Genomic DNA, 27,981 nt, shown 5'->3' with positions numbered 1-27,981 from the left:
CATTTTAGTTGCAATATATTTACTTTCGCAGTAATAGGGGTTTATCATTTAATTTCCTTACCGAATTTCAACTATATAATCACAAATTCTAATTTTGCTGATCTAAACACCATCCCAAGTCACCTATTTCATTTGAGAGTTGAGAAATCAATAGATTTTAACTTGTGCCAAGCCTCCCAAATCGGTGGGTGACTTGGGACAAGTATATTTAATTTTTTTCAAAATTTATATTCGAATTTTGAAGTATAGTATATCCTAATCAAAAGTCGGAGTCATTAAGCATATTCGAACCTCTTTTTCAGATAAAAATAGGTCACCGTTTCAAAAATATGACAAGTTGAATTCAACAATCGTCCCAAGGCACCCGAATCTACGGTATTTATGTTTTATGACATGAAACCGTATCCGCATCTTAAGTGAACATCCTGTATAGCTTTAACTCAATAATGAATAGTGGATAAAACAATCATTCCTAAAAGTTGGGCAGTTCTCGATTCCGATTTAAGAATTATCAGAAGATCTTAACACTTGCGTATGATTTCTTTGCATTTTCACATTTCCACCAATAGGAAGAAAATGGAAGAAATTCATTTTTTCTCAAAGCATATCTATAGATGAGAAAGAAAGAGAAATATTCGTTCCTATCCTTGTCCGATGGACTCTTCCAAAGTCTTTCAACTACGACGAACCATCTTCCCACGCAAAATCGCAAGAGATCGATCGATACAACCGTAACTAATATACAGAAGCGTTATTGTGAGTGTCGTAATTGATTTGGAGGTACGACGGTATGGCGGCGTTCAACTCCGACGCCCGCCGTCGCAACGCCGCTATGCTGTGCCCCCTCCAGATGTCTTCCTCCTGGTCCGTCGACGAGGCAACGGACGCCACTGGCGGGGTCGCCGCGCTCGAGCACGAGATCTGCGGGGGCGGAGAGCTGCCGTTGCCGCTTCCGGCGCTGCCGCCACCCCCACCGCCACCGCCCCCGATGGCACTGCCCCCCGCTGTTGCTCCGTTGTTGCAATATGTCATCATAGTATCACCTGTAAAGGATAAATCTGAATTAGTTTGACAGATCACCGATATAATGTCCGTGAATTATAACGGTCTGGCTGTATGCGGACTTGTAGGGGTTGAAATGTACGGGAATTTACGTATCTGCGGCGTTTGCCAGCTGGGTTAACTTCGGGAAAAACTGCCGGAATTTCATCTGAACCCTAATAATACGAAAACACTTTTTTCCGCCGACCTCTTGATAATAGCACTCTTTAACGTACACGAAATTAGCTGTTAATGAACCCTTTTATTGGTTAATTTCCTATTAATGCATTATTGTCATGGCTAATCGAAGTATTCAGCAGCATCCCAAATAATCATTTTATTTGTATGTCTCATTGATTTTCGTAGTACCTAGCGGGTGAATTGAGAAGAGATGAATTGTGGAGGTTGCTGAAAAATTATGATGGTTAGAGAGTAATCAATATACATATCTATGTACTACAACTCCATCAGCTTCCACCAGCTCCAAACATTCTTTACCAGATATTATAGCGAACGATATCAATGTGATATACTCAAAATGTCACAACTCGAATATGTCTTATATGGACTTCTCGAATTGTTCGATCGGCCGCATAAATATCAACATTCCGATATGAACATAGAAAATTTATAAGGCGTCAAATATGACTAGGTATCGATAGAACATTTTTGCAAGCAAGAATTTACATTCAACTCAAAATGTGGTCGACGGAAAAATCTTGTAATCAACTCGTTTATTATTGAGTGATTAATGATCTCGAACATTAATCGCTTTCATTAATAACCTAGTTGATTAATTAACTATTTCAGTTCAAAAACGGTTTAATCGAATTAAATCAATTTTAGAGTTTACTTTTTCATTTATTTGATAAATCTTTTTCAAACACAAGATATCACCTAGTTTTTTCATTATGAACCTTACGTACCATAAAATACCAAAAATTCAAAGAACTCTTGAAACTAACTTGGAAGCTATCTAATGAATATTTGAACGTTTTGTAAAATAGAAGTATTCTTCATATTTTCTCGTATAATGCGCCGTTTTCGAGTAATTTGATATTCAAAAATTAAAAAGTATCTGTGAAATTTGAAAAATTGAAAATTTTGGCTGAATACAACTCTGTCTACAAGATCCACAGATTTAGCTTGTGATTCTGAAGGTACTTTCGTTTTTCCAGGGGTGGTACGGCTCACTATGAAAACTTGAAATGGTCTTTTAATCAGGACCGAATCAGAAAAGATGGAACAAGGAAAAAGTGTTTCTTTTGATCTATTGAGATATTTGTACCAAAAACGTCTATGCAAGCGTCCCGTTTAAGAACATCAATGAGATTTAAAAAGTGTCACTTTATATGTTGAAATTGGAAAAATTCATTTTTATGCTTGAATGGCGTTGTGGCTTTCGAAGAAGCAAGAAGCATCTTCAGTCTCAAACTTGCATTGCATTCAAAATGATCCGCGCTCATGAAATAGTTAACTACAATTATCAGAGACACAGGTTGTCTCTGATATCTCTTGACAACTATAGAGTCATTCGGGGTAACTGAGCGCAGTGGGTAAGTGTGCGCAGTGCGTATATCTCGACTATGCAATGTATGAAAGAGGGGTTCATTTGGGTGAAGCAAGGGCGCAGAATCGCCAAATTAGTTTTTCATAGGAGTGCGCCGAGCCACGTTTCCTTAACTTTTTGTTTGCAATCAATCAAGTTCACTAGTTTTCTTGTTAATTTTTAGCATCTCTGAACATTCTGGCAGGTCCAAGTTCCGAGTCCCTCAGTGTTAAACAATATTTTATTCGATCATGGGCTTATTAATCCGAATATATAATGAAAAATTTAACGTTCTCTTAGCTGCTCAACTCTATAAGAACGTCAATTCAAATTTTGGCTTACTGGGGAAAGTGTGCGCGGTAAGTGTGCGCATAGATTCATTATATGGGCATTAGTTCAGTGAGGAATAAATTATGACATTGTTGATTTTCTTGGTTGAGACTCGATCAATATTGTCCCATTTGTTCAGAAAAATATGAAGAGCCACCAACAGGGGAATGTATCAAGTGTTGTGTTCACCAAGAATTGTGGCACGAACAATAATGCACTGCTTGTAAAAAGGCGCTTCTGTATTTACAATAAACAGCATTTCCCTAATATTGTAACATTTTGATGACATTATTTTGTAATTTGTTTTGATGGTGTGGTTCACTAAGCACTGCGTTCACTTACCCCGTTAGGGTGCGCACACTTACCCGCAATACGGGGTATGTGAACGCACTCCGACTTTCTCTATTAAATTCTTTTTTGCGGAAAGAAAACGTTTTTGTTTGTTTGCTTTTTGATGTTTTCTTATAGGTTAGAAAATTCTCTATCTTATGAATATGTTTTAATTTTCCTAGCTTCAACATTTGAAACAGGATATGGCTTGAAAGGCAAAAGTGCGCACAGTTGCCCCGAATGACTCTACCTACTTATAATGAATGCTATTCTTCATTCTTTCTGTGATATTGTTCGGTGTTTGAAGTTTTCAAAACTTTTAAAAAGTTTTTTCACTTCGGCTGAATGAGCCCAACAATCTTCGTTATATATTCCGGATTTCACAGATGAACATCAGATATTTGGCGTCCCAGGACGCAGGACTCTATCTATGCACAAATGGCATACTGAAAGCAGAAATCAACCTGGCATGCATCCTCAAATATTTGTTCTGAATCCATCCATTGACTCCAGCGTTCTGCTTGGAATAGACGTACAAATATCCGCATTTGGAATGAGTACCACCATTATGTCATATACCAAGTACCTACCACACACCAACAGTAAATGGTGTGGAAACAAGGCTGCCAACTTAAAAAGTGTGTGCCGAAGCAATTAGATTTATTGACGTGTATTTCGGTAGCACGTAACGAGACTGTTTCTAATCACCGCTAATTGTTGCGTTTTGTTACGTCGACTGGCTCCCCCATGGCCCCCCCTGGGGCCAGACGGCGATACGCCCGGGAGCTGAATACCACACCGAGTTGTTACTTTAGAGCGGAGGTGTCAAAACGTTGTGGGTTTGTTTGCTTTTGGTTTTATTTCGTTTCTGTCTACGGGAGATGGACAGAGATGGATTAGACTGGTACAGATAGATTACCTTGTGTTGATTCTTGTCTGAGTACATAAAATCTTTGAATACTAATTGACATTGTATAGGAATAGGGACATATCAAAATAACTGGAGAAGATATCCTCCAGACAACAAATCTCAGAGACTGAAGACGACTCACTTATATATCACTCGATAAAAAATTATTGCTCAGATATAAGTGAAATTTTGATTGAAATATTGGCCATATATTGTGCATTTTTCATGAGAAAAAGAGAGCAGATGCAGAAAAGATTATGACAAATCGTAAAAACCAACTAATAGTGAAAAAATGCTTCATTCAAAACTTTTATAAGCAAGGGAGTCACTCGGATACTTTCAAACTTTGATTGCCCAATCAACGATTACACAGTAATCCAGAGAATAAAATCACTGGAACTTTTTCATTCCGGTATATATTGAAGATAAAGCATTGAATGTTTAATGGACGTAAGTAGATCATGATTTGATGCGAGAATAATATTCTTTATTATCATGACAAAATTAGCCATTGAATACAAATCATTTTGGATTAGTTAATCAAGCTCTGATTCCCTGATCGAGCTATACAGGATGTCCAATAATGAATGCAACAATGTAACAGAGTAAACAGGAGATTTACGATATGCAAAATCTCATTTCTGCGATTAATCCCTTAAGAGTCTTGAGATACTCTTTACTGGGCCATAGTGTCTAAACATTAACCGCTTATTTGAATTCTTTGAAAATTGTTTAATCTTTGAAAGCAAATTCAACTGAAAAACTGTCTTGCCTTCTGCCATTTTCTCATCGAATTTTTGTTTCATGAGGAAATTGCAAAAGACAGAAGGTTTTTCAATTGTTTGTTGAATGGCATTAAATTAGAGATACTTAATCCGTCCCTGTCTTCATTTCAAGAAGGCAAAAACTTCGAAACAGAGTAACGTTATGAGATTACGGTTTCTGTGATTTTTCCCTGTTTCAACCACGATGGTCAGATTGATGTTTACTCTCAGAAATAGAAATATGACTGTCATACATGCTGACTCTTCCATCAGGCTAAGAATGTTGAATGAATCCTAGTTTGTGCTTGCCAATTTTATGGGCATATTTGTTTTACATTTTTTCATTTCTTGGTACCACATCGTTTTAATGTTATGGATGATCCATCAAATACTGAGAACTAACAGTCGTTCAAGTGATGTTTGTCAGTGCTTTTAAGCAAGCATTTTTTTTTATAAAAATGTAAAGCCGAAGAGAAATAATTTCAACTCCATATAGATACATCCACAATGTCTAGTTCTTGAACAGGAAATGTTAGTCTAACATGAGTTGTGAAGCCATTTAAATATGAATGTGGTGATCAAACCTTTGCTCTGACAATAACGATAAAATTGTTTGAATGATCAAAATTTTATTTTAATAGTCCCCGAAAATTGGGTTACTACGCAAAAATGATCCTGTTACACCAAATAATGAACTTTTCAAATCAAATTTCAGGTGAGACAAATTTGACAAAACTCATAGTAAAAAGTTGCAAAGTAATACGGTTTATACTAGCAAAAAATGAAACATTGGTTCAATTATATGTGCCCCTTCTTGATATTATCATGAAGAAACCTAATATCCACATTTGACACAAAAAATAACTGATTATATCGTATTTCAAAGATGGTCACCTGTAAAATTTTTGCTTGTTGATATTGAAACGAAAAGTTCAAAATTTTTGAACTCTTGAAATGTGTCACTGGACCCTGATCACTATACAAAAATTAGAGACATATCTCAGACCAAAATGAAATTGTTAGCTCTGAAAGTTTTGACAAAAATAATTTTTGTGATTCAGTGTGGTGCGTTCATTTATTAAGTCGAAAAATTATCCAGAAAATTGTTGATTTGAAAAGATAACGGAAAGTAGGATCCTGGATACCCTGATACCCTTCCATACAACCCTAATCAATTCAATTAGGATCCAAATTAATCAATCACAACTTACCTAACGAGTTTAGACCATAATGGGCCTGGTAAACAGTATTGGCCGTACTTATGGGCAGGCCAGATCCGAGACCAGAAGTTTGATTCAATTGGCCTAGGGACTGGCCGAATCCACCCATGGGCACCGAACTTTGTCCGAGCTGACCCAGTCCTGAAACGAAATTCACACTTTTACGGGGAAAGAAAAGTTGTGTCTTATCAAATATTGAAAGGTGCATTCGTATTTTTCGAACTTTTTACGATTATGACTCCGGGTTGAACCTGTTTGTTTAGGACTGAAAAGTCCTGACAAACAATCGTTAAAAATCGTGTTTATCCATGTATCCTCGGTTTCGAGGAAAGGTGCAACGGTGGGCCGGTTATGGTTGTGATATGTTTGAGTTTGTTACTTCTGTACGATGGAACTTTGACGGAGGGTGATGGAAGATAGGGAAAAAATTTAGGGATGAATCGCTAAATTCCTTATCTAGTCGGTATTCTCAGGGATATTTATGAACTTCTCCTTCATTTCTGTATTTTTTGAGGGTATTGAGGGTCAATCAAGTTTTCTTAGATATTGGAAAAAATTTTGCCTTAAGAAACAATGAAAATACTCTCAGTTTGCGAAGATGAAATGCTACTAGAGTACATTAATCTCTTTACAATTGACGGTTGAATAGAGTTAACTTTAGACTTGATTAATCATGTCAAGATTTGGTCACTCAAAGGAGTAGATACAGATTGGACGTATACAGGGTGAGCCTTTTACTCGTACAAATATTTTAACAGTAGATGCTTGAGGTGGAAAGAAACACTTTTTTCATTAACCATTCTTTTCGAATCGGCTCGGTTCAAAAGATACAGGCTGTTGAAAAACCATAAAAAAAATGTTACTTTTACTCTCACAAACGGTTTTATCGAATGAATTGAATTGCGGAATGTAGTTTTATATTCCTTTAATGAATAATGAAGATATCACCCACGTTTTCCACTTTTCTCATTATGACTATTACGTGCCATAAAATGATCAAAAATTCAAAGAACCCAACTTTTGAAACTATGTAAGTTGAAAGCTTCCTAATGAATATTTGAATGTTTTGTAAAATAAAAATATTCTTCATATTTTTTCGTGTAATGCGCCGTTTTCGAGTAATTTGATGTTCAAATGCAACTATTTTCAAAGGATCCACAGATGTGTAGTGTCACAGATTTAGCTAGTTATTCTGAAAGTATGTAATTTCGTTTCTCCAGGGGTAGCACAACTGATTATGAAAACTTGAAATGACTGTGTCCGGGTTTCATAAAGCTTGACCAGGGAATCAACGCTTGATTGACGAATAGACGTCAATTTGTTTTTAGTCGATAATTCAATCATGATCATTCACATTATCATTCTCGCATCAAATTAAGATGTTCCTACGTCCATTCAATTATTATCAATTGCTTCTTCTTTGATATATTCAGAAATTAAAATGTTTCAGTGATTTCGTTTTAGAATTCGAGTAACTGTCAAATCATTGATCGGACAATCAAAGTTTTATGAAACCTGCTGTAAATGTTTTTATCAGGGCCGAATCGGAAAAAATGGTATAGGAAAAAAGTGTTTCTTTTGACCTCAAGAATCTAGTATTAAAATATTTGTAAGAATCAGAGACTCAAGCTGTGTAAGATCATAATTCGATACAAGAATCGGTCTATTTCCGATCAAGCTTCATGAAGCTGAGTATATATTCTATAAACGAATATCGGAATAATATTGCAACAGTCTTAAATATGCAATATGCAACTGAAAGTAAAAAGTAGGAAAGTACACAGATCCTGGAAAAATTTGAATACCAAGTTGAACAAAAAACCTCCCTCTTCGATAAACTACTCATTATTCGAGCAGAATTAAGACCTAAACCGAACCACCGTTCATGCAAGATCAAGTGAAATGTTTCAAGAATCCAACAGACTACATACAACTCTTGTAGCAGATGTCAAACGTCCTCCCATCATTCTTGATTCTAGACTCTTTCCAACAAATAGTTTCACCGTATACGAATTAAAATAGAATAAACTCCTTTTTTGTCCTCACCTGTAGCTACTCCAGCAACTCCCCAGCGTGTCTCGGAGCTACCGAACATGCCAGAACCGCAGAGACCATCCCCCATAGCCCCAAAGGGAGGAAGACCGTGAGATGGCAGAAGGGCACCAGGAGTCCTGAACACGTTGGTGGTCTTCTTCCTCTTCTTCCATTTGGCTCGTCTGTTTTGAAACCAAACCTTGAATGGAACGAAATGTTCGTGAATAAAGATGGTGTGCTCCTCTAGCACACTTTGTGGTCATTCGGAAACAAAGGTATTTTTTCAAATTTCAAAGAGTTGTCAAATCGTAGAGGACCAGAAGAAAACTAGTATAAAATACTCTGCATGGCTTATGCAATCGTTTTTTGATTAATGGAAATTATTCTCGAAAATGTCTCCCAGTATACACTCTACAGGCTGTCCAGTAAACCTTATACAACTTTCTACTTATTCGAACGCTGAAACAATGATATTTTTGTGAGATAATTGCCGTTTTTGGAATTTCTGGAAAACCACTCCCTCATCTTCTAGTTTTGACTTCCATATCCACAAAGGGAAGCTAATTGAAATATTTTGTGCTGAAGATTACTGTTGAGTGATACTCCCAGACAGCACAACAGGTTTTCAACAGTTGCGAATACTATTTTGATGAGTATCATTCAGAAAAACTGTTAACAAAAACATCGATTGGGGTTACGCCTTTTTAGAGGGTTGTAGCACCTTTAATAAGCGGTTTTGTATTGGATTAATACGATGATGTATTGATATCTAGCTAGCCTAGATGAGTTCCATGCATAAAAAAATATTGCGTTACCATAGCAACGAACAATAACTCATTAGTATTGTCAGTGTGAAGTTTGAGGTCAAAAAAGTAAACCAGAGTTACGCAATATATTAAAAGAAAGAAGATGTCCACCGAAATTGTGAAAATCGAAAAATTGGAGTATGGAGCCATCATCAAGTACCTGTATTTAAAAGGGTTAAGGAGTAAGCAGATTTACGAAGATATGCTTAATACCCTTAGTGATCAATGTCCTTCGTATGCGACCGTGAAAATTTGGGCTGCAAACTTCAAAAGAGGTAAATTTTCCATTGAAGATGATGACGGATCGGGAAGGCCAGTTTCTGTGTCAGTCCCCGAAAATATCGATGCAGTTCATAACCTGATTTTATCAGACCGTCTAATTGGGCTAAAACGGATATCTGAATCACTGTATATTTCATACGAACGCGTTCATCATATAGTTCACGTCAATTTGGATATGTGAAAAATTGCTGCAAAATGGATCCCCAAATGTTTGAATGTTGACCAAAAGCGTGCAAGGGTAGAAGCATCGCGTTCGATCTGTGCTCGATTTGAAAACGATATAGACTTCTTAAACCGAATTGTTACTATGAATGCGACTTGGGTACATTTCTACGATCCAGAAACAAAGCAACAATCGATGGAATGGCGACACTCTGGTTCTCCAAGACCTAAGAAGTTTCGTGTCCAAAAATCTGCTGGAAAAGTTCTGCTTCAGTTTTTTGGGATTGCCATAGAGTAATTATGATTGATTTTTTGGATAAGGGTAGAACAATAACCGGAGATTACTATTCGACATTACTGACCACTCTACGGGAAAAAATTAAAGGGAAAAGACGCGGAAAGCTATCCAAAGTGTTTTGTTTTTGTAGGACAACGCCCCTGCACATAAATCTCATGTTGCCATGCAAAAAATTCGTGATTTGGCGTTTGAATTACTAGAACACCCCCCTTATTCACCAGATTTTGCTCCATCCGATTATCATCTCTTTCCTCAACTGAAAAAAAAGTTTAAAAGGTCGTAAATTTTATGAATTAGAAAAAGCGCTTTTGATTCTTGATCCTGACTCCCGTGAGTGCTTTCCCACTTTTTACTATCCTTCAAAAAATGCTGCCCCCAACCCCTAGCTGCCAGTGACAACCACTCCAGCAACATCTCCCATCTCCGTCAAACAATAGACCGTTCCCGACGATATCAAGGGAATTTCCCGGTCTCCAGAGTCGCATGAGACGCCAAAAATCCATCGTGCGAAGATATATGATTGTTAAATAATCCAGCATCATTAATGTCCGCTCCCTTATGTGGGGTGCCAATCGGCATCTGCCGCAGTGTCGATGTGCACTATCCTTTACGTCCGCAGAGATTTATTTTTGCCGGAGTTTGAGTGATGGACCGTCGTTTTGCTGACCGACGGGAGCGTTTATGGGAGAATCGGGGGGCGTTTTATACAGCTTTTCCTTGTAAGAAACCTATTTGTCAGATTTATACACTTTTAGAAGACTATAGTCCTTCGATGGACTGCGAGAGATAATCGGGTATTTGGACAATTTTCGATTTATTTAGTTTGATTCGTATCATTTTATAGGTAGTTGAAAATATCCCGCTCCACAAAAGATTAATATTTATGAAATATCTACTCATATCGAAGACCACCGTACAGGGTGGTCAAAATTCGTTGGGATTGAATGACAGCTCTGTAACCGTAAGAGCTAGGGAAAATGGATGGCACCCTTCCCACTTCAATTTTTAAAAGATTGTTAATTGCCAACACCGCATCCCTCTATCTCAAGTTATAAGTGAAAACTCATTTTTCGGCTTTTCGTACTGGTGCCACTATCTACAAATGTTACATTCAACAGACACTTTTCATGTAGAATGCAGTGGCGTAGTCAAAGATTTTTTCAGTCCGCCACTTCAGTGATATGAGGGGTTCAGAGCTGAAGTGAACCAAGTCCATTCAGCCTAATTTTGAGATGAATGGCTTAGAAGTTGTTTATCACCAATCAGTTCAAAAGTGACTTCTTTATTCATTATTATTCTTATTTATTTAACTAGTCTGAATGGACTTGGTTCACTTCAGCTCTGAACCCCTCATATAGTGATAACTTTTAATTTTTTGAATACATTTTTACAAATTCCACTCCCATATTTATTTCTGATTCAGAATATATAATATAAGTCGTAGGTATATCTAATTGTCCTTACAATAAAAAAAAAACCAAAACCATTACGGTCAAGTTGGCAGTTCATTTTCATTGATAATATGATAATGAACTTTATACTCTTATGCTGTGTCAGGTTATGAGATATTTTGGAGATCACTTTCATTCCGGATATTCGAGAAGATGCTCGGGAAATGAGGAAATTATCAGAATTTCCATGACTTCTTCATTTGTGAAGGAGTTTGAAAAGCCTGTGGTATACTGGTATTTAGATTATCTACTAGTTAAAAAGGTTTCGGAACATATTCAGTTGAATGCATTTTTATGAAATTTCCTTAAAGTGATTCATTCCATATTAGAAAATTTTTCATCCCTTCAAATATCCGGAATGAAAGTGATCTTCAAAGTCGCTCATATTGGTAATAATAATGAGGTTTATTCTTTGAAATCTACAAGGAAGATTGTTAAAATTTTAATATCTGAATAATAAACCTAAGGAAATCCACTGAAAGCAAAACCTGCGTCATTTAATAACCTGACACGATTTAGGAGCCAAATTTTCATTATCATATATTTATCAATGAAATGACCTGCCAACTAGACCGAACTAGTTTTTGTGCTTTTTTTTGGAAGAACAATTAGGGACACGACGTATGTTGTATATTCTGAATCAGAAAAAAATATATGGCTGGAATATGTGAAAATAACACAGATATTTGAAAAAAATGAAAGTTATCACTACATCACTGAAAAAAATATTTGACTACGCCACTTCGTTCTACATGAAAAAGTGTTTGTAGTATAACATTTGTGTTTCGATATCACTGATACTTTACGAAATAGAGGCACCAGTACGGAGAGCCGAAAAATGAGTTTTACCTTATAACTTGAAAACACAAGAACATAGAGGGATGCGGTTTTGGTCATTAACAATCTTTAGAAAATCGAGGTTGGAAACGTGCAATCTATTTTCCCTAGGTCTTACGGTTACAGAGAGCTGCCATTCAAACCCATCGTTGCCTACTGAGAGGATCTCGAGAACTATAGCACATAGAAGAAAACGGATGACACATTTCCGAACTCTTTTTCGGAGAAACAAAGAATGGAGGAAACCGCAACCTCCTACGATACTTCGTTTTTAAGTTTGACAATTTCGTAAAGTTCTCATAACTTTTTTGTCTTTGAAGTTACAAATTTGAAACTTTAACCTTCTGCAGGCACTGTTTTACGTAGAATCCACTGATGAGCTCAAAATATTTTTTCATTTCGAATCATTAGGTGCACTTTCATTTTTTTAAATGCAAACTTGTATCGAATTTGTTATTTTTGAATTGGAAAAAAATCTTTTTGTCAGTAGATTCTACGTATAAAAGTTCCTGAGAAGGTTCAAGATTCAGCTCTGTAACTTCAAAGACAAAAAAGTTATGGGAACTTTTCGGAATCGTCAAAATCTCAATTTTTGTTTATAACTCGAAATGATAGGCCGATTCTGTTTTCAGATTCGGATTAGTCATGAATGTGTCATCTGTTTTCTTCTAGCTGCTATAGTTCTCGAGATCCCCACAGTAGACAACGAATTTTGCCCACCCTGTACATAAACATAGCCCGACAATTTTCACCTAATGCAAGGCGTCTTGGTATGTTTATTGCGACAGAATGTAGAACTTCTTCTCTCGAATATTGTGATAAAATTTTCGATGAAAACAACTCAATTTTTTGTGCTTTTGAAATTCTCTATAAGAAAAAGTGATATCAAGTCCCGTCGCGAAAACGAGACTCCCGTGGCATCACTATACAATAACACCCTGTAAAACCTTGAGAAAAGTTCTGAGAAGAAAATTATGAGAAACTCTCTAAATTTGCAGTGTTGCCATTGGTCGACGGAGGAACAATACACATTTTTCTCGGTGGGAAGCGAAGGCACATCGGGGGTGAAAAAACACTAAACTCTATCGCCCCCGATCCGTAGGGTAGAGCATCCGTGGAGCACGCAACAGAATAGAGCAGAACATTGCGAAGTCATACATCAGCACGCCCCATTAGGGATTAATGATGCCAGCACCGCCGAAATTAACTCCCTGTTGGCTTACCGCGGCGCTATAAGGCCGACATATTAACTATTTGTTACAAGAGCAATATACTAACTCTCCCCCAGCCTGGGACGCCGTTGGAGCTTCCAACGCCGCAGTTCTTTGTTCGGAGAAATTGTAAAGAAAGCTAATAAAGTGCAGATGTAAATCACGCGGGTTATAGGTCAAAGCGATCCACGCAAGGTCTAGAAGGGATATTTGGAAATATCGAAAATATAGAGTGACTCTATAAAGGGTTCTAGACATACAGGGCGGCGCATATAGTAAAGTCCAACTTGAATAATCTCGATAGGAGGGTCAAGTAAAACATTTTCTCTATGAAAATGCAAAAAGAAGGATGATGCAATTAAATTGAAGCTTAAATATTCAATAAATAATCGAAATCAATTTAGATACTGGAAGTACAAATTACAGATAGCTTAGTAGGCTTGTTTTCAGTTACATCAAATTTGGCAACCACTTCCAGTGTTTTGAGGAAGTCAGCAGAGACAGCATATTTTCATTAAGATCCAGATAGAATCCAGTAGAATAGAAAAGAAATGTTATTATGCAAAAAGTGCTTCTTGACGCTCAAAACCTATATCTCAAATTTCATGAAAATATTTCAAGCAGTGTGAAAGTTATTAATAAAAAACATTTTTTTTTCTATAATTTCAACACCCCGTATCTCGGAGAGGAAACATTTCTCGACATATGTTTATATGAGAAACTAGGGCTTATTTTTGATGATGGTTAAAATTTCTTGGTTACGATCTGGACCATCCTGTATATGCCAAAAAAATTTGGAAATTGAACATATTCTATTCTATGTTCTTACCAGATATCGATATCGATTGTAGATTTGCTTTTACTCTGAATGGAACACGATAAGTGGTCTCAAACCATCTGATGGTATTTATTTTGAGTATTCAATAGGATGAGTTCCCTTTCCCAATAATATTCTCTACTTAGCATCGTTCTAAATGTTTTCTCGTTGATGGTTTTTGCATACATAATTGCCATCTGCCAAATGGAGTTTTCTTCTCAAGTCTTATTTCGAAAGAAGCCTGCATAAATTCAATACACTTATCTTATCAGTATAGCATCAAAAAGTCTAATGAAAGCTCCCTAACAAAGTTAAATACACCGAAAATTGAAAAATAGGAGTATCCACGCATTATCAGGTAAGGTATCTGAAGAGATTGAAATTTGAGTAGATTTTTTTTAAAATAAACATTGAATTTGTGTATGACCAAGGAAATTATATTGCGAGGTTCCAGAAAACTAATTTTCCATTGAAAATGTTGATGATAACGAGGTTATAGTGAAATGAAATGAATGAAGAGAAATGGTGTTGATACATAACGGTTTATAAAATTGCTTGAACGTATCACCTTGCATTGAACACCTACAGAGGACGTCCATTTTCTTATAATGAAAATATCAACATCTTTATCCCAAGTCTTCATTTGCCTGAACAAAAAACTGACGATATTAAGCAGGGGGGGGGTACACGCGCCCTAAAAACACATTACGTATTCATCAAATCTTCTTTACCGAACGAATCACAGTTTCAATTTCATGCGCGTTATTAGAAGATTAAATGGGAATTAGTGGAGCAGTATTCCCCCTGTTGTAGTTCATACTCAAACATCAGGATAAGGTTAATAAAAGTCAATATATCAAGTCAGGGCATTAAGGGACTAAAACCGATCATGTTAGCACCCCATCGAATCGGACAGGCTCGTAGTAGGAATTTTTATTGGTTGGTTTCGATGAACATTCGTGTTCGGTGAATAATGACGATTCAAAGTGTTAGTTCTTCACTAATATAAAAGAAGGAGAGAAATAAGAAGGTATATATCGTTGAAATTCCAAATCTTCGTGTCTAAGCTTTTTACATTTTTGAAAATGTTCCTCACTACTCAAATTTCAGTTTAGTCAATGTCAAATTCAATTTCCGAGGAGCTAATAAGAGGTCCAAAGTGATAGATCGATTGATATCCTGCATTTTCTATGAAAAAACAGTGGACACATTCTCAAAAGTGTAAATATTCAAGACAGTGGTTATAATTTTATGTCATGCTTGATTTCATAGGATTCATTGGAGACAATGAACTCAAATTAGAGAATTCATTCCTTTTTCGAAGTGCTGAGGTAGAAATATTGAAAGAATAGTCAATCTTGATATATGTTTCTCTGGTATCAAAGGTAGAAATGCTTTTATATTAGATGGAAGAAAACTTGAGCCACTCTGTCCGAACAAAAACACAACAAAGTAATGAGCATTACTTATTTAATATTTTCCAATCTAACTGCTTTTTTGTTTACCTCAGAAATTCAAGTCCGCCTCTGCGCGTGTAAAGCTCTATCCACCCTACCCGAACTATCGGACGTCAGCACCCCGCGAGGTATGAATCACGAACTAATTGACCGCTAGATGAAACAGATTGAGAACCAGGTGATTTCTCGCTAATCCATATGCCTAATTCATGTGGCCAGTAAGGATTCCATCTGACCAACACTCGGCGTGCTGTATTGTTTTCCGATCGAATAGAAATTCTGTTCATCGCACAATTGACCCCATTCGAATCGGCCTTACCCTAGGGTTGAGCGGTTAACAAAAAGGGTAATCGGCACGTTTCTCATCGAACGGATGAAGAAATATACAAATTTGACCCCAACGTTCATACTTCTTCAAGATATTACCAATCTCCATATTCCATAACAAAATGATAATGATGAAAAAAAATTAAAAAAAAACAGTAAATTGAGAGTACACACAAGAAAAAGTAGTTCTTTCTAGTCTGAGTACCAGGTCATTAGAATATACGAACCATAAGCCGACGATGCCTAATCGGAATTCACTCGAGCGTCGTGGAGACCTAGTGGATTTTGAAGATTAGATGGTAGAAAGAAAGAAAGGTTCTATGATGTATGCACTTTCAGCGATGGAGAAAGCGTCTGCAAGGTCTCAAAGATGTAAAAAAAAATCAGGTCAGGTGTACATACTCGAGCGATTCAGATTAAGATACTGTATGTGCCCTACGTGTCTCTGATAATGAATTCATGCTTATCTGACAGTTTGCGCGGTGGGACTGGCCGTAGGGAAACATTTCTCGACATATGTTTACATGACAAACTATACTCCATTCACTTTTATTTAAGCAGTCGGTTGGCCATGGAAATTTGACACATTTCACTCTGTATAGTACGAAAATGTGGGGTTATGACGCTTGTTAAAACATTTTTGGGTTTTAAATCAACGCTATGTTGCCCGTTCTACGTAAAAGTTTCTGTTATTACGTATTTTACTACAATGTCGAATCTCTTCGGAAAATATGTGACGAACATAATTGAAGTTTATACAAACTGATTGAAGGCATACCAAATCCAGTTATTTGCATGGAAAATACAAGAGATCAGTATAATATCATAATATATGCACCAGTTTGAGGAGAGTTAATGTTCGTTATCTTCTTTGGCTAAAGTTTGAATACGTTACATCAGTTGTAGATTTCAAAAATATTAACCCGAAGATGAAATACATATGTTGCAGTGGTTGGGAATGGGTATCTCCCGAAGGAATTAACAGATAATTACAAGAATTCTGAATTCTTCAACAAAAATCATCTTGCATCAATATAAGTAAAAGGAATTAAAGGAAGTTTCAATCAAGAAGAACTTCACCTTTGAACAAAAATTCTACATGAATAAACAATTAGCAGGAAAACTGGTGCGTATTTTTGGCTGTTCATCTTAAAGCATTGATATAATAATAATAATTAGGTATTTATTGGTACCTTAAAACATTTACAATGTATAGGACAAGTCAAATGAAAAATAGAAAAATCAATTTTGGGAAACTTATTCTACGATGACATTCATGGAAAATCCTGTAGTAAACTTTTCGCATTAATTCAATCAAACATAAAATTCTCAATGCCACCACTTTTTTGGGTCTCCCAATAAAAGGAAGTTCTTAGTCATCCTCTTCATTCACAATCTTTCTGATAGTGGAAATATTCAGCTGAAATATAAGTCGTTTAGGTTCGGATGAAACATTATTTAAATTCTCTTACATTGAATATGTTCGCTACCTTCTAACGTATTGTGGATTTTAGAATATCAGGGTATAACTATCTGAATGAGCGGACCTGAATTCTAAAGAGCACTTCCTGAAACCCTGTCTCTTTTTTCAATCACTTTCGGCATTTTCGTAATAAAAATTGATACTAGTTGTGGCAACGGCGTTATGACATTAACGACATTTCATGAGTGCCAACCTTACTCCGTTCTAGTTACAAAAACTTGAAACAATTATTTCATGGCCAACCGACTGCTAAAATAAATTTGAATGCAGTATAGGACTTATTTTTGATGTAGAATACGTGGTTAAAATTTCTTGGTTACGATCTGTACCACCCTGTATATCATATTTCTCATGAAATTGGAGACTTGAACCATTTTCATGAACATTTACAATTATGCTCATATATCTAGTAAACAACCGTTTCTGATGGTTTCTTAATATATGGTCAATGTGGAGTGAATTTTTTTACACAAAACGCATTTTTCTTTCGTGCCTTCCTTCTCTATCGCTGGTTGTACACTCCAGATCGATAATTTGCTGGGAGCGGCGTTCTGTTATTGAGAAGGAGAAGCGAAAAAGGGCAAGGGGGAAGAGACTGGGCCATGAATTTCTATGGCAGATTAGGGTTTACGACTTTCGATTACCTTTACTGCACTTCTAAAGCCCGATCAGAGCGTTATGTCATAAAATATTACGATTACACCAAAGCTGTGAATCTACGGCAACTGTCTGCTTCCGGTTCTTCTTTTTTTTTCGTTCTTTCATCCATCGGATTTTTAACACCCCTGGAAACCTGAGTCGAAAATAAAACTAATTTGGGGTTATGTACTCCCGATGAAATCAGTGAAGTAGCATATTTTTCTGACAGATTCGAAAAGTCATTTGAAACATAGAAATAAGGCCATCATACGTAAAACAGCTTGGAAGGAATGTTCTGTATTTATGATATAAGCCTATTCTGAAACACATTCTTTGGAGTAACCGAGTGATCAGATTTCAATTCAGCTATAGCACCCATGATAGAACTATTATGATTCTATTCTTTGGTGGACCAGTTCCTCTATAAGTGAGTATTTTACTCGTACCAATATTTTAACAGTACATTCTTGAGGTCAAAAGAAACATTTTTTTCCTGTACCATTTTTTCCGATTCGGCCCTGATAAAAATATATAGCCATTTTAGTTTTCATGAGCTGTGCCACCCCTGGAAGAATAGAATAACCTTCAGAATAACTGGCTGAATCTATGACACTACTGTGGATCTTTTACAAAGAGTTGCATTCGGTCAAAGTACCCAATTTTACGAATTTCACACATATTCTTTATTTTTGAACATCAAATTACTCGAAAACGGCGCATTTTACGAGAAAATATAGAGAATACTCACTTTTATTTCACAAAACGTTCAAATATTCATGAAATAGAGTCCAACTTAGTTTCAAGAGTTCGGTTCTTTGAATTTTTGGTACTATGGTACGTAATGGTCATAATGAGAAAACTGGAAGACGTGGGTGATATCTTGTATTCGAAAAAGATTAATCCAATGAATGTTAAACTATATTGCGAAATTCATTTCATTCAATAAAACCGTTTATGAGATTTGAACTTGAAATAACATTTTTTTATGGTTTTCAACGGCCTGTATCTTTTAAACCGAGCCGATTCGGAAAAAATAGCAAAGGAAACAAATGTTCCTTTTGACCTTAAGTATTCACTGTTAAAATACATGTACGAGTCAAAGACTCACCCTGTATATGTGGTATCAGCAGGATGGTCATACAAACCACACAAAAACCCGATGCACATTCCGCATGAACCATTCCAGGGTAGGTTATCCCTCGTTGAGGTCAAATGAACACAAAGATTGGGCGAATCAACGTCGCTAGAATTTTTTTACATTTTTTTTCTGAAAATACAGGTGTAGGCTACTAAGCCTAAGTGTTCTATACCATCATCGGTTTCTAGTCAAAAATAACCTTTATGGAACAACTCTCCACCCCCAAAAAAGGGCTATTAATCCGGATTAAGTGCCGAGAATCAAATCATCGTTCTTCATTAAACATTTACACCCATATTTGACTGCGGAATGAAGCTTGTTGCCACGAGGGGCGTTGAAACAAGTCCGTTAACGCCACGGCGATGCTCTTAGGAGGGTGTGATTTAAACTAACCCCCAGATATAAATCACTCAAGGAGGAATATACGTGGAATATTTTCAGGATGTTGTTGCCAGTCGGTTACGGCCCAAATATGCCATAAAATTTCATCATATATCGGTTTATGTGCTCCTAGACTACGTGCGAGCTGAGGTTTAAGGGTGCGTTTTGAGGTAACGAGATTTCGTCAGAGGATAGAGCGTAAAAATAGTTAACGTTTCAATAAAATACATTTTTATAAGATTCTTTGGAACTGAAATGAGTATAACCGCGTTGGGATAGATTCCTTACTTTCTTCCATTAGATGTTGGTCATCTTAATATTGATTAATGTTAATTTATGGTTTTACTAATGACCTCAAGTGCAAGGTAGAGAATATCCCTCTTGATTACAACAGTTTGATATGGGAACACATGGGGAGTCCGGGAGAGTTGAACCCCTTTTCACTCTGAAGCCACTTGGTTTGGTAGCAACTCATTTTTTGCGTGAAGATATCATGCTCAAATAGGTTACGATAGATAGTAGTAGAGTGATGGTGAGATGAACATTTTGAATACAGCAATTCTGTTTTTATAGGAAAATTGGCTCATGTCTCCCAAATCCATGGGAGAGTTGAACAGGGGGCGAAAGAGACTCGACCATAAGTTTGTTTATCAGGAAAAACATCGAAAGAAAATAATTGACCAACGATTTTTTATATCAAAGTTTTCATCATCAGATGTATCAGCGTATGATAAACATATTTTCAATTTCAGAGTCACTCTCACTTATTTCCAAGATGTTTTTTCAAACCTTTGTAGATTTTTTTATATTTATTCCTATTATTCAATTTTGTTTTTTGAAACAAACTATTATCTAAGCTCAGTGCGGGAAACAAGGACCACTGATTATGTCTCCCGACCATAGCATGGGTCAAGTCTTCCGCACTCCCTTTTAGTCTCTTCAAGAGATGTTTTCTTAAATCTTTTACAACTATTATTAAAAAGGCTCAGCGTTTCTAAAACAATATCAATAAATCTTAATAACACCACGCACCTATTAAACTTTTCAGACAGTGTAACAGACAAAAATTATTCAATTTCTTGTTTCCTAACGACAAAATCACGTTCAACCCTCTCACTCCCGAACTGTTCTGATGGCGGCCAAAATGGAGCTATCACTAGTTGTGCCTTGTTACGAGTACGTCGCAAGCTAGTTACTATACCGGTAGCGCGAAATTTGAATTGAAATATTTGAGGTGGTTCAAGTCTCCTGCCTGAGCAAGTCTCTCGGACTCCCCCTACTAGTTATTTAAGTATGGTGATGAGGGAAAACTCTATGTATATCATACAGATGTAAATGAATCAATCTTAAGGAGAATTGAGCAATTCTTCTTCGTCTGTGTGAGAAGAAAAACCTTTTAAAGGAAAGCCCTGAGAGAGACTGCTCTCTCCGGAGTTGTTTGGATACTAAAAGACGTGTCACACATTTGTCTTACATCCTACTGTTACAGCGTCCAAAATAGATAAGAGTTGTAAGTGGCTCTTACAGTTCCTGCATGGGACCTGAAGTTAGTTCTCACGCATTTTAAACATCTTATAATCAAAAGAGTAACAATGTAATTTTCTTGGTAGTTATATTATAGATGATGAATAAGAAATCGATTTTGGGTATTAGATGAACCTGGTCCATTCTAGAGGGAGGTTTTCGCATAAAACACCAGATCAGTCGTATTCGAAATCCTGAAGTAGCTGTAAAGTAGAGAAACTCGAAGTTGCTTTCTCATTGCGTGGCGCTATGCGCTACAGATCTAAATCCTTTTCAGATGGGCTTTCCAAGTTCGTATCTCCCCTTGATTAATATTAATTGAATCCCACTGTTCCTACCTTAATGAAAACTTCATGCCAGCTTTGGACCATAAATTGTCTGAAGCCTGAATTCGAGGTTCCGTTATGTTCTAGACTTTCTGAGATAGATTTTCGGGCGAGTCCTGATGAGGAACTCGTAACCAAAAAAATTCAGAACAATTTCCAATCAAACCCCGCTGTGAATATACATATATGGCAGACTCATAAGAATTCCCGGTCCGATATTTCTTCATTAGCGAAACTAGAAACTACATCCACATCGTGTTGTGATGGATCACTCTGACAATATGAAGTTTAATGAAAATGGCTGCGATATCTAAGGGTAGCAAGAGTTTCGCATTTAGCGACAGCCCGTATCCAAGCGGCAAATGCATTTCCCGGGTACCCGTGCCAGTTTTTCATCAGTTTTGACGAGTCGACAAGTTTCGTTAAAACGGAAATTCGGTACCTATGCCATTTCTATCCATCCCGTTTCTCGTTCGTTAATATGGAGGTATGCGAAAAATTTTTTTTCGTTTCAATTTGGAGTTGAAACTCGGATGAAATTTACGTTGGTACCTATGATATCGTCTGAATTCCTCTGTTTTGTTTCAGGCTGTTTTGTGACAGACATTCTGTTTGAAATACCAATTTTGCCCAAAATTTCATGGGACTCCAACTAAGAACGAGGATATATTGAAAAATTCTTAGCCTATTAGGACCAAACAAAATTTCAATGTCAAAATATTTTATTACTCAACATATTCTCCACTTAATTGGATACATTTATCACAGCGAATCTGCAACGTCTCCAGACCTTTCAAAAAAAAATGTTTCTTCTTGCTCTGCAAACCCGAACTCCACAGCTTTTATTAACTTCTCGTTGAAAGAAAATTTACGACCTTTTAAACTTTTTTTCAGTTGAGGAAAGAGATGATAGTCGAATGGAGCCAAATCTGGTGAATAAAGGGGGTTTTCTAGTAATTCAAACCCTAAATCACGAATTTTTTGCATGGCAACATAAGATTTGTGTGCAGGGGCGTTGTCCTGCAAAAACAAAAAACCTATGGATAGCTTTCTGCGTCTTTTATCTTTAATTTTTTCCCGTAGAGTGGTCAGTTATGTCGGATAGTAATCTCCGGTTATTGTTCTACCCTTATCCAAAAAATCAATCATGATTATTCCATGGCAATCCCAAAAAACTGAAGCAAGAACTTTTCCAGCAAATTTTTGGACACGAAACTTCTTAGGTCTTGGAGAACCAGAGTGTCGCTATTCCATCGATTGTTGCTCTGTTTCTGGATCGTAGGAATGTACCCAAGTCTCATCCATAGTAACAATTCGGTTAAAGAAGTCCACATCGTTTTCAAATCGAGCACAGATCGAACGCGATGCCTCTACCTTGCACTCTTTTGGTCAACATTCAAACATTTGGGTATCCATTTTGCAGCAATTTTTCTCATGTCCAAATTGACGTGAACTATATGATGACGACGGTCTGATATAAACATGTCATGAACTGCATCGATATTTTCGGGGACTGACACAGAAACTGGCCTTAACGATCGGTCATCATCTTCAATGGAAAATTCACCTCTTTTGAACCTTGCAGTCCAAGTTTTCACCGTCGCAATTGATCACTAAGGGTATCAAGCATATCTTCGTAAATCTGCTTACCTCTAAACCCATTTAAATACAGGTACTTGATGATGGCTTGATACTCCAATTTTTCGATTTTCACAATTTCGGTGGACATCTTCTTTCTTTTAATTCATTGCTTAACTCTGATTTACTTTTTTGACCTAAAACTTCACACTGACACTTCTGAAGAGTTCGTGTTCGTTGCTGTGGTAACGCAATATTTTTTTATGCATGGAATTGGTCTAGGCTAACTAGATATCAATACATCCTCGTAAACAGGCAAACAGCACTTGCGTATTCAATCTTTTAACGATCAACTGTGTTGTATTGATGTAACAATACAAAATTCAATACTTCTCATAGCGTAACTTCAGCTTGAACAGTTTTTGAGTAATGAAAATTTGAATATCACATTGAAAGGTAACACATATACCTATCAACTCCGTAGACAGTGAAGAGTGAAGAGAAAAAGGAAAAATATGGTCTATGAATCAAAAATCGTTCTTCTCAAAAGTTTTCGGCTGAATTTTTTTTTCTGAATCGAACGAATTCCATGCAATCCTGATCACCCTCGCATTCTCCACCCCGTTTTTACGACTTGCGTGTTTCGATGTGGTCCGATCCAGGTAGGCAAACAAGAGGAAAAACGGAACGCAGCTTATATGCGGTCTCACAATCATAAAACTAAATGGCTAAAACGTGTGAGTCGCGCAACCCTTCCGGTGTGAGGGCCTTTAAGCTCGCCGACGATGGCCGATACTTTTTTTCCCATTTTTATGTGGTTCCGACCGAAATCGGTTTGGGAGGAAAATGGGCACATTTCACACATCGATTTATTATTTCAAATTCAAATTCACTAGGCCCCAAGAGTAAAGATACTCGTGTCGGGAATTGTCCTTCGAAAAATCCCGAAAAAGATGAGGTCAGTTAAAAATTCGTCAAGGCCGAACGGTTGCACCAAGCTCGATGAGATATCCAGATTTATAACTAGTAGAGTTGCTCTTTCAGAATATGTATCCCGTTTAGATCTACGACGATTTTCCTGGAAGATAAATTACTCTAAAGATGACCTTCGAAATATCCCGAAAAAGATGGAGTCAGTTAAAAATTCGTCAATAACGAACGGTTGTGCCGAAATGGATGAAGTTCTCAGATTTTTTACTAGAAGAGTTGCTCTTTAGGAAAACGAATCACAATTAGATCTGCTATAATTTTCCTGGAAGATAAATCACTCTAAAGATGACCTTCGAAAAATTCCCAAAAAGATGGGTTCAGTTAAAACTTCCTCAAGACCGAACGGTTGTGCCGAAATGGATGAAGTTCTCAGATTTTTTACTAGAAGAGTTGCTCTTTAAGAAAACGAATCACAATTAGATCTGCTATAATTTTCCTGGAAGATAAATCACTCTAAAGATGACCTTCGAAAAATTCCCAAAAAGATGGGTTCAGTTAAAACTTCCTCAAGACCGAACGGTTGTGCCGAAATCGATGAAGTTCTCAAATTTTTTACTAGAAGAGTTGCTCTTTAAGAAAACGAATCACAATTAGATTTGCTATAATTTTCCTGGAAGTTAAATCACTCTAAAGATTACCTTCGAAAAATTCCCAAAAAGTTGGGTTCAGTTAAAACTTCCTCAAGGCCGAACGGTTGTGACGAAATGGATGAAATTCTCAGATTTTTTACAAGAAGAGTTGCTCTTTCAGAATACGAATCAAAATCAGATCTGCTAAAATTTTCCTGCAAGATAAATCACTCTAAAGATGACCTTCGAAAAATTCCCAAAAAGATGGGTTCAGTTAAAACTTCCTCAAGACCGAACGGTTTTGCCGAGATGGATGAAATTACCAGATTTAGGAAAAGAAGAGTTGCTCTTTCAGAATATGTATCACGTTTGGATCTACCATAGTTTTCCTGGAAAATAATCCACTCGAAAGATGACCTTCGAAAGGAGTACCTTTTTTTGACTAATACCTAGTCCAAGGTAGCTCGTTTTCACAATCAGCAACAAGTAGGATACAACAAAATGACAACCGACCTGCACTCTCGATTCTGTCAGTCCTATCCTCATGGCTATCTCCTCCCTCATAAAAATATCCGGGTAGTGAGTCTTCGAAAAACACCTTTCCAGCTCGTTCAGCTGAGCTGGGGTGAACCTCGTCCTGTGCCTCTTCTGCTTGGACGGCTTGTCGCCGTCGCTGCCAGAGTTGCTGCCCATGCTGTTGAGCGAGGATAGATTGCCGTCGCAAAGATTCAACCTCGGCTGATCCAGGATCTTCAGGTCGCCCTGGTGACGCTTCAGGTCTTCTCCGCACATGTCCTTGAGACCTGTAACAAGTTATAAGGTTATAGGGCACCACTTGGAGGATGTAACTGTATATTGAAAGACGTTTTCTTTTGGTACTGAAGACAAGACTTCATTTAGAATGAAGCACAAGCGATTAAGGATGGGAATAAGGTGGTTAACCTTCTTCTAGATCTAGAAGAACTTCAGCGATAAATCCTCAGGTTATTTAGCGTCAGTAGCTCTGAAAAACTAAAAGACTGAAAGGCCATCATGAGTGAAGATTGTCTAGTTTTCAGTGTCGATATAGGTTGCTGATATATCATCAAGGAGAGAATCAAATTCAGCCTCTAGATGGAGCCTTTGGTGCTTGATGATTTTCGAAGGGTGTAAATGAAAAGGACACAAATACTATATCTGGCAATCCTGCTCCAAAATTTTCAGTTTTCCCCTTGTGAACACCCGAAGGATCGTGATTCCTTTTTTTTTAAGCTATTCTAATTTGATGAAAATCGTGAATTTTCAGAAAAACTTCAACGAAAATATGAAAATTTCAGAAATTCTGTGAATTTTCAATCGGGGAATCTTTTATTTGAAAAGTTTGAGCACAGCGGAAAAGTATTTCTTTTGACCTCAAGAATCTACTGTTAAAATATTTGTACGAATCAAAGAACCCTGTATACAGGGTCAAAACATAGTGTAGGGTGTAGTTTCCCTTCAATAAAAGCATTCTATTCGCCTTCTACAGGTAAATTTATTCCATGAGCCTATACGGGCGACGCTGATTATTTGTTGATGAATGTTTTTTTTCTAAAAAACTGTTACGTTTATCAAAAGATTCCAAGGGACCGTATTTGTTTAGAATGAATCCAGCTATCAAAAACTAATTTTCGATGGTATATTATTGATAAGGTAAAAGCCTTCTTGGGAAACGAATTTTAGAGGTTGCTTTTTACTTCCTCTCTATGGAAGAACAACGCAAAAATTATTTGAAAGATCCAGAGTGATTTATTTGTGGTGGGTAGAATTTATAGGTTTTCAGATATGAGTGGGAGTCTTATGCATATAGGCATATATGTTTGGGTTCTTATAGCCCATTTCTCAAGTTTTATATGAACTCTTTTTTCGACAAACGCTCTAAGATTTCCATAAATTAGCTTTTCATCAGCTAATTCTCATCTTGCTAGAGAATGGAGGGTTTTAAAGGGCAGCAACCCCAAAAAACGCCACTCAAATGAACAGTAAGCGGATGGCGATATTTTCTTGTTTAGAATAATGGACTATTAACCCTTCCAGAATTTCAACGAAGTAACTCTTCCCCCTTAATTTTATCAAGAAAAACGTGAAAAAAGTTCCCATTTTCTAACACACCATATCACCGAAGGACTGCATATTTGTTTCTTCATGAAATTTTGGACAAGATTTCATCTCTTGCATATTTGTAGCATCTTTAGTAAACATGGAATAAGCACCCTGTTTATTTGAGTAGGTACAATCATTTTAAGGAAGAATAATTAAAAATTTTTCATTAACAGACTACAAATATCCTTATATGTAGTTGCATACATATTTCTTCTTGATTTATGAACAATGTTCGAACGAATAGTACATTGGTGAGATGGTTGTGACGTGAGTTTTGAAGGTTATTGCAAAGCTCACTACCAATAATCAGAGATTATTGAGTTGAAGAGGAGCAATATTGTTGTATAACAGACTACAACCTTGAAATTCGTTTGATTGATTCATATTTCATGAAAAGGATGCATCCCTCTTTTTCGTTCGGATTAAAAAGCATGAAATCTTGAAATCCTTGAAGTAGCCCTCTGTCCTGTCCCTTAGAAGGATAATAAGTCAAATATCTACCTAGGTATCCACCGACCATCATGTCACAATCCCAATTACAGAAAACTCAACCACTGCCACACTCATAGTCAATCACTGCGAACCACACTAAGACCTAACGTCAGAAGCTACAACCAACATGTCTACCAACGTCACTTGAGGAACACACAGCCAAGATCTCCTCCAGACAGACCCTGAAGGCTTAGCGAGGCCAAAACCTAGACGCGCTGACAATCTAAGATCGCGTATGACATCCAAGAAAAATCGAACGAATGGAAATCGGCAAGAAGACGCTGCCAACAACTGAGGGTCCGAAAGAATGGCAGGCAAGACCACCTCAAATGTCCCTAATTGAATGGCCTACCGGAGCAGCCCAGCGATATTGGCTTAATGAGGGCGTGCAGCATCAATTTAGCCCATTTAACTAGCCTATCGTTAGTACGCTGAATCACTAAAGACTTTAGCGTCAATTAGTGCCCCCCCAACTTACCAGGGCCCAAATTGTTCAGCATGTTTCGTATATAGCTCTGTAGCTGGCACACGAGGTTTGACGCACTGCACTGTTTATTTAATGAGTACTGATTTGATACTGAATTCTGAATATGTTGTTGTTGCTTGAGATGGGTCCGGAGGCAGGAGGCTAGTGGGAGTCAGGCCAATAGGGGGTTCACCCCCGCATGGGCGGGGTTTTGGGCTAAGGGGCGGGGTCTGTAGCTTCCATTGCTCGGCTCCGGGTTCACCTCTACTCGCTATTTCCGCATGGCAAGTCCGGAATTCTGTTTCCTTTTCGCTTCGACTGTTATCTCTGAAAAGGGAGCCTAATTAACTGTGAAACGCGAATTGATTTGTTGGCTACGTAATCAATTTCGCCGAACGTTTCGCGGAACATCCCCTAATATGCCCGGATTTTTGTTTTTTGATAAACA

General features: G+C 37.1%; 1 protein-coding gene across 2 annotated transcripts; it reads right to left on the bottom strand.

Annotated features, from left to right (window-relative positions):
* Positions 1–255: 255 nt before the first annotated feature.
* LOC123307440 (homeobox protein orthopedia-like) lies at positions 256–27,623 on the bottom strand. 2 transcript variants are annotated; one of them, XM_044889756.1, is made up of 5 exons: positions 27,546–27,623; positions 24,968–25,257; positions 8,191–8,377; positions 6,136–6,285; positions 256–1,043 (listed from the first exon to the last, which is right to left on the bottom strand). In XM_044889756.1, exons 1-5 carry the CDS (start codon positions 27,565–27,567, stop codon positions 736–738), a joined length of 957 nt encoding a protein of 318 aa, XP_044745691.1. In that variant the 5' UTR covers positions 27,568–27,623; the 3' UTR covers positions 256–735. The 2 variants fall into 2 exon arrangements, with proteins under 2 accessions (XP_044745691.1, XP_044745689.1); XM_044889754.1 differs by lacking the exon at positions 27,546–27,623 and adding an exon at positions 27,077–27,447.
* Between the last annotated feature and the right edge of the window lie 358 nt (positions 27,624–27,981).

The sequence above is a fragment of the Coccinella septempunctata genome, chromosome 2 (assembly GCF_907165205.1).
Source record: "Coccinella septempunctata chromosome 2, icCocSept1.1, whole genome shotgun sequence".
NCBI classification, from domain to species: domain Eukaryota; kingdom Metazoa; phylum Arthropoda; class Insecta; order Coleoptera; family Coccinellidae; genus Coccinella; species Coccinella septempunctata.
Note: the sequence above shows the minus strand (reverse complement) of the source record. Positions and strands in the feature narration are given on the sequence as shown.